This window comes from Dendrobium catenatum, unplaced genomic scaffold, assembly GCF_001605985.2.
Source record: "Dendrobium catenatum unplaced genomic scaffold, ASM160598v2 fragScaff_scaffold_1679, whole genome shotgun sequence".
Lineage (NCBI taxonomy): Eukaryota > Viridiplantae > Streptophyta > Magnoliopsida > Asparagales > Orchidaceae > Dendrobium > Dendrobium catenatum.
Window position 1 is genome coordinate 1 of NW_021320141.1, and position 7,526 is coordinate 7,526.

Sequence of the window (7,526 nt, forward strand, 5' to 3'; positions counted from 1 at the left end):
AGTAAGATTTTAAGTACTTGTTGGGCTATTAACTCATTATGTGGTTTAAATGATTTCAGATAAGGAGCATGCAGCTTGAGTTATGTATGCACTGATGCTAGCATAGTTTTATTTCAGTTCTTTAGTTTATGTATTCTTTGGTAGCCATAGTGACTAGTGTATATATCATTTTGGACTCTATTGATATGATCTAATTTTGGACCATGAAAATATGAATTATGTTTTCCATTGTTTATTGGCTTTCTTCTTTAATGTTATTAATAAGCTCAGGATGTTGAAATTAATCATATTATTAAATGAAAGATAAAAGAAATATAATGAATTGGACATATACTAAAAAAGAAAATTCTTCACTTTAAATACCGGGGCATGACAAATACAACAATGAAGAAAATAGATAGAGACACATACATATAGTGCAGATGCACGATTAACATAAAGAGTTCCAACTAACTTATCATCCATACCATCCATGTCCATTGGTGCATACCGCAATGCCTGTTCAAGAAGACCTTGATGTGTAAGTAGCAACAGCAACTAAATAATAAACAGGTTGCAATACTAGCAGAGAAACAAGTAAAAACAAATTAAAATTTGGTACTGCAGTGATCTGAACAGCTGATATGAGATGATTGCATAACTATGCTGATCAAGATTACTTGTTTAACATGCTAAAATTATAAAAGAAATATCGCCCCTAGTGCAGTACTAATCCGCTTGATAAAAGCAGCCCTACCGAAGAATCGCAGTATCGTAGAGAGTATGTTTATTTTAAACAGTGTAACCTAATCGCTGCAGCTCATACGCATTGATCCTAAATTTGCCCTCTAAGAAAGTTAGGTCCAGTTCGATTGAAATCGAACATCACTTTTGTTTCCTTTCAATCTTAATAAATAATGTCCACAAAACGGTCAAAAGAACCATCCTACCCCTAATTTCTTTGAATAGAACTACATAAGTAGGGAATCGCGACAACCTTCGAGTAAAAGGTCAAAGCTTTAGCATAGTCTCCCTCTGAGAAACATTCATTTCCTTTCTTCTTCCAATCCAAAGCTGACTCCTTACTCTTCCGACAAAGAGCCGCTCCACCAGTTAATTGTCCAATAACCTGAAACAGAGGGGGAAAAAACGGGGATTGAAGCAAGGAAACTGTTTCAATAGGCACAGAACCACTGAAAAGGGCTCTCACTCTCTGAAACTGGGGCAGAAGTTGGCAGGATTTCATAAGTGAAGAACAAGTTAGGTCGAGGTTTTCTGAAGTGCTTTGGCCGATAAGCAGCTTTAGGTCATCCGGAAGAAGAGATTTGAGCGTCTCCATGGAGAGTGACAGCCGGAATTCTACCGTGTTTTAGGGGTTTTTTGTATGCACGGATTTGAACAAGATCCGATTTGAGTAAAATCCTACTTGCCTATTTCTCTCTTCTTGAAGGAACAAAAAAACTGAAATTTTAAAGAGCCGCCGTTTAATCTAAAGTAAAAGCAACGTGATTTGATCGAAATTGAGGAAGAAGCGTTATTATACTTAAAATTTGCGTTTTAATAGGAAACGTAAAACAAATTTGCATTTTTTCATATTACTACTGCACATTCACGCGGATGCTGTGTTTCCCGGAGATCCGCAGAGGCTGTGGATAAGGACCTCTGACTATGTCGCCCACGTGCTCTTACTCTTTATCGTGCGGCTCGATGACTTGGCCCGGACTGGAACCCGGGAAAGCTATGTTCGCGTATTGCGAGGTATTACTCGGTATTGCTAGGTATTGCTTGACAATAACAAGAAATACCGCTCCATGAAGACAATTACTGAATAATACCGATAAATACCAAGTTGTATCGAGTTTTTCTAGAAATACTCGGTATTTTCTAGAAATACTCGGTATTTTCTAGAAATACTCGGTATTTGATAGAAATACCGAGTTGTACCGAGTTTTTCTAGAAATATCGAGTTGTACTGAGTTTTTCTAGAAATACCGAGTTGTACCGAGTTTTTTCTTACCAAGTTTTTCTAGAAAAACTTGGTAAAAAAAAACTCGGTACAACTCGGTATTTCTCGGTATTACTCGGTATTTGCTCGGTATTGGTTCTTGCCGAGCAAAATCGACCAATACCTAGCAATACCGAGCAATACCTAGCAAAATCGAGAAATACCGAGCCATCCTGGGTCAGTTCCGGGTCGGGTTGTCGGGCCTCACGGTAAATAGTGAGAAATCGTGGCGCGATTCTATTGGTAGCTGAACGTAGAGCTACGTCCTATGACTGGACCAAATAAAAGTTCATCGATAAGGAGCGTGGCCACCAACTACTAAATATAGTATCCGAATGTTTCGTTCTGTGCTAATTTAGGCCTTATTTGAGACCTTTTTTTATTATTTTATGAATAAATTTTTAGTATAAAATTTTTAAATTAAAAAAAAATTGCACTAAAAAATCATTTCATAAATCTATATTACTATTAAAATATCGCTTGTGAATCTCCACATATCATCTTGATTGTTCCTTAAAAAACTTTAAATTAATATCCATCATTAATTTTTTTAACCGTCTTCCTATAACTTCTTCCATCTTCAATTTGAAATGGCGCATTCCGTGTTTATCTATCATACCATCTGCTCGTGAATGAATATCCCGTTGTTTTTCCTTCCGTTATTTCTTCTTCATATCAACGCATCCTTATATGAAAAGGTGCATTACCTTCTTTCATATAATTGCGAACAAATGTCTGCATATTCTGTTCTTCCTATCATCCTTTGCTATGATTGTCCTGCTCGCCAGATCCAGCAAACATCCTGTTTGAAAAGGCGAACTTATTAATGCATCTTTTTAATTTTTGTGATTTTTATGGACTTTTGCTATGCTTGTCCTTTGCATTTGGCTTCTTCATCTTCTTCCCGAGTTTGTTTCTCTCGCCCAAGCCACCTGTCTCCCGTGTTTCCCCCTTTCGTAAGTAAAGAATTGTCTCAAATGAAGCCTTAAGTTGCGGATTGCGTCCGAGATGGAGTTGATCTAATCAAGTACATTTTATTATAAATCATTCTATTTCATAAGGTTTACAAATTTTCATCTAAGTCGACCCCATTCTATTTCATCTGAACTTAACCCATTTATTATATAAACCATGCATTTTTAGATCAACACAAATTTAAGTTTTTGGGTCGATTCAAATGATTATCAAGTCAATTTTGAACCAATTTCAAGTTTTTTGGGTCAACCCAAATAAGACCCTAAAATTAATTAAACAATATTTCAACCCAAAATTCACCCAAATAATACTCAGGTACTTAAACCTAACTTTTTTTTTTTTGGCAAGATTAGAGTGGTTTGGTCAGGTTGGATGAATTATTGGTACTTGTCAGCCAACTATCCCACAGAGTAAGGCTTATTAGGCTTGTGTTAATTATTTTTTTAATTCAAATTTTTATAATGATTTCTCACTAATATTTTATAAGTTAAATATATAATTTTTAATTTTTATATTTTTATTATATATTTTTTCATAATTAAATTTATAATCCTTATTTTATATTTTTATCATATATTTTTTTCATTTTAATTAATTTTCTTTTTTTAATAAATATTTAATATAAATTTTTAAAACTTGTTGCGGGCTAGAATATACACCGTGATAGAGTTATAATCCTACGTCTTAAACGTTACACGAATATCCAGCTCACACACAAAGAACACAAGATGTTCTATGTGGAACTGGAAACTGGAAAAACCACGAGGTTTGGCCCAGTTGAAAATAATTCCACTAGAACTCGAATAGATTATAGTGGGCTGACTTGCCCTCGAGGGCGATCAAATTACCAATGTCAACCATATTGTTGAAGTTGGTGGTAGATGAAAGTTTGATATCACTTGGTGGTCCAACGGAACTCTTGGTGTTAGGTGGTGGTCCGGCAGAGCTCCGGCGTCAGGTGGTGGTCCGGTAGAACTCCGGCGTCAGGTGGTGGTCTAGTAGAACTCTCGCGTCAAATGGTGGTCCGGCGGAACTCCGGTGGTGGTCGAGGAGGCAAGAGTGATCTCTGATCTCTCCTGCTTTACTTATGCTTAGGTAGGGGTGATAGTAATTGACACGACCCAATAACCCGACTCAAAAAAATACAGATTAGGGTTTAATAAATGAGTTGGGTTTGTGTCTCAACTTTCAACAAGTTTAATAAACGGGTCTGAGTCCGGGACAATCCGATAACCCGGCTCCGCGCCTCTACAATCTGCCCATTTTTATTTTCTCACGCGGGACAGGAAGCGAATCTGGAATTGAGGCCCCCAGCTTGAGGGATTGGACGTCGATTTGTCAAAGCCTCTACCTTAGAGGGATTGGATCGGTTCATTAGATGACGGATGTCGCCTGGCTAGCCAACCGTCCGCAGTCTGCCTCAAGCCATCAGCACGTTGGCTACTCACCTAGTCCACGACTAGTGACTCCGCAGTCTGCACCGACTGCAGTCAACGTTCCATTGAGTCCACACATTTGGTCCATCTAGTCAACGTTGACCCCATCGGGCTTCGTGTAGACTATAGCACCGCCTTGCCTGCCGTCGTGCTGCCTAGTCAAAGGGGTCTGCGGGGTCGGGTCGAGTCAACATGGCAACTCGTGTGGATCTGGTCTGAGTTTAATTTCCTGACCCATTTATCTAAACGGGTCAGGTTCGGGTTGACCCATTTACGCCCAAGTCAAGTCAGGTTCGATCCGAACACAACCCATCGACTTGAATTGACACCCCTAGGCTTAGCGGCCACTTTTTAAGAGGAAGGAGGGGTATATTTATAGGTTTTCTAGAGTGGCAAGGCCCATAAATTGGGGGAAGAACAAGGGTGAATGGGGAGTGATTTTGATGGATGTTGGATGTTGAATCCCGTGGACCATTTGCAATGCACTTGAAGGTCTTAGTGATGTTGAAATTTCGTGATCTTTGGTTCTTTGGATTCGTCTCGTTGATCTGCTCGATTCGACTATAAGCATGTCATGTTTGGAAACAGTTTGGTAATCCAATTTTTGGTTTAAACCTCCCAAATGTGATTCATGTCCTTGATTTGGACCCATTTGGGCTTAGATTGAGTCGAATTTGGTGTTGTTGGGTTTGTATTCTCGAGACGTTTAGTTCAATTGTATGTTTTTTGAAATCGGAGTTTGGATGATCCCAAATTTAATTTTGAAAGTTTCAAACTTGATTTTTTTCTCGAGATTCGTGCCTGATCAAGATAAATTTTTGATGATGTATCAAAACTAATATTTTTTCATGCATGCTAGCCCTAAATTCTTATGTAAATATCTAAGAAAACAATAAATTTTTACACAAATATTTTTGAAATTTAAAATAAAATTTCAAAACTAAAACTTCTAAAATATTAAAAATTTTCATTTTGATGATGCACTTATCTTCTACATGCACTAGATTAAAATTAATATTTATATTTTTTTAATATTTATAATCATCAAAATTAATTAAAACTTTTAGGGCACATGGAGTTGATAAATAATAATCTCTCGCATTTTGATGATAATAAATATTCAATAAGAAACTCTTTATAAGTAGTTTATGTAATAACCCTTCCCCATATTGGAAGTCAAAAGAAACTTCATAAGATATTCTTTTAAGCACATATTACATAGAGAATTACTGTTAGATAAAGTATGTAGAGCATGTAATACAAGTTATACATAACATGTGATACGTATTTTTTCTAAAAAAAATTATTTATTTTTAAACTCCCCAAGCTTTGCAAACTCGCCCATATTATGTGATTTACTTATGCTAATGTGCATGTTCCTTACAACTTCTTCCTCTTTGTCACAACAAAATGGGTGATGATCAGCATATTTATGAAATAGACTTAGATAATTATAAGAAGAGACTAGCTAACAACCATAAACTCAATCAAATTATAAATGAGACTAAAAACATAAATTACTATATTAAAAAATACAACCACCTCAACTCCACAACAAATACAAACAACAACTCAAAAAACAACCCATATCTTAGACCTCCTCCTATTCATCATCATCATCTCCTGCTTCCTCAGATTCTCTTCCAAATATGGAACTATTTCAATAGGTTAATGATTGATTATCCACTCAGTGCGAGCCAGTGCGTTAATATGGCTCGTCCACAACCCTCGAAATACTTGCAAGCTGGCCTCTTATAGTCACAGAGGAAGTGGTAGAATGGGCAAAGCGGCTAGTGTCCCCATGATGGGAATGACATGAAAATTAATTTTGAAACATAATAGTGGGTAGTGGTCAAACCACATAAGAACTCATTTCTAGATTAGAACACTTATTGGCGATGATAAACTCAATTAAATGTCCAAGGTGAGAGCATCAATAATTAGGATATTGAAGCCTTATGGTTTAATGCATGATTGAAAAAATCATTCCTTGGATATTTATGGTTTGATTAGTGATAATATTATAGGCGACTAGAAAAAGGGTTGGGTTGAGTTTTCCATAGCCACCATCTTTTTGAAGAATGGAATGTTGAAGGGTTTATTGAAAACAGTAATACTCAATGGATAACATGTGAAGGTTTGTGATGTGATTATTGAAATAGGAGATGTGGAGTCTAGGATTGATTGCATACCAGTTGAAAGGTTCACAAAATCTCTCAATAAACTAATTCTACTCTCCTTCACTGGAAGGGAAAAGAATATGAAATGACCTTCTATGGTATCTAGAGTTAAAAGTCGTGTACCTGAGATGTGACAAGAATAGGCTCAGGCATAGTCATATTGTTGTAAAAAAATATGAATAAATTCATATTTAAAGGGAGAGATGCATTTAAGGATGATTCTAAGGCCATATCATTTGAAGAGAGTAAAATGCTGCACCCTAAATCAATTGAAGGGTCGATGTATCGAGATAATTTATGGTGGCACGATTTTTGATAGGGTAGGAGGCATAAAAAATCCCACAACAAGAGGATTTTCATAAAAGTGCTTTTTAATCATGGTATGTTTCTTGTTATTTAGATAAATCACCATGGTGAATTCATGTCCTTTTTCTTTATGTTCTCTAATGATGGTTCATTTTTGACAATTACAAGGCCTTTTAATTTCCTCACTTCGATGATCTCCTCAACCAATCCTCAAAGATGTCGGCAAACCCCTGCATCGTGATTATGGTCGTTTTATGAAAAGTGCAATTTTTCTTTAGATACCTGATATGTGGTTATGACAATAGTGGAGGTGGTTACTGAGGTATTCTTATCCTTAATCATGTTCATCAACCTACCATAATAGACCTTACAAAGGGGCATGAGTAAGGTTCCTAGTGGATATCAGTAAATTATTTATTAATTAAGCTAATCATTTTAAAATTTAATGACTAATTATGTTTTAATTACATTATATTTTTGACTAATTTTAATTAAATTAATTAATTCCTGCGACTAACGCCTGCCGATTTCAAGAATTTCACCGCTGTTTCGCATTTGGCCTAGGTTTGGTTTTCCTTTTCTTCAGCAGGTCGACTTCTTTGACGACGCTAAGGGGCTGTTTGGCAACAAGTGGGATTTAACTTT

General features: G+C 36.3%; 1 protein-coding gene across 1 annotated transcript; it reads right to left on the reverse strand.

The window, feature by feature from the left end:
* Nucleotides 1-17: 17 nt before the first annotated feature.
* On the reverse strand, nt 18-1,556 carry LOC110097895. The gene is made up of 3 exons (XM_020824532.2): nt 1,190-1,556; nt 977-1,108; nt 18-498 (listed from the first exon to the last, which is right to left on the reverse strand). The coding sequence occupies exons 1-3, from the start codon at nt 1,316-1,318 to the stop codon at nt 334-336; spliced, it is 426 nt and encodes a 141-aa protein (XP_020680191.1). The 5' UTR covers nt 1,319-1,556; the 3' UTR covers nt 18-333.
* Between the last annotated feature and the right edge of the window lie 5,970 nt (nt 1,557-7,526).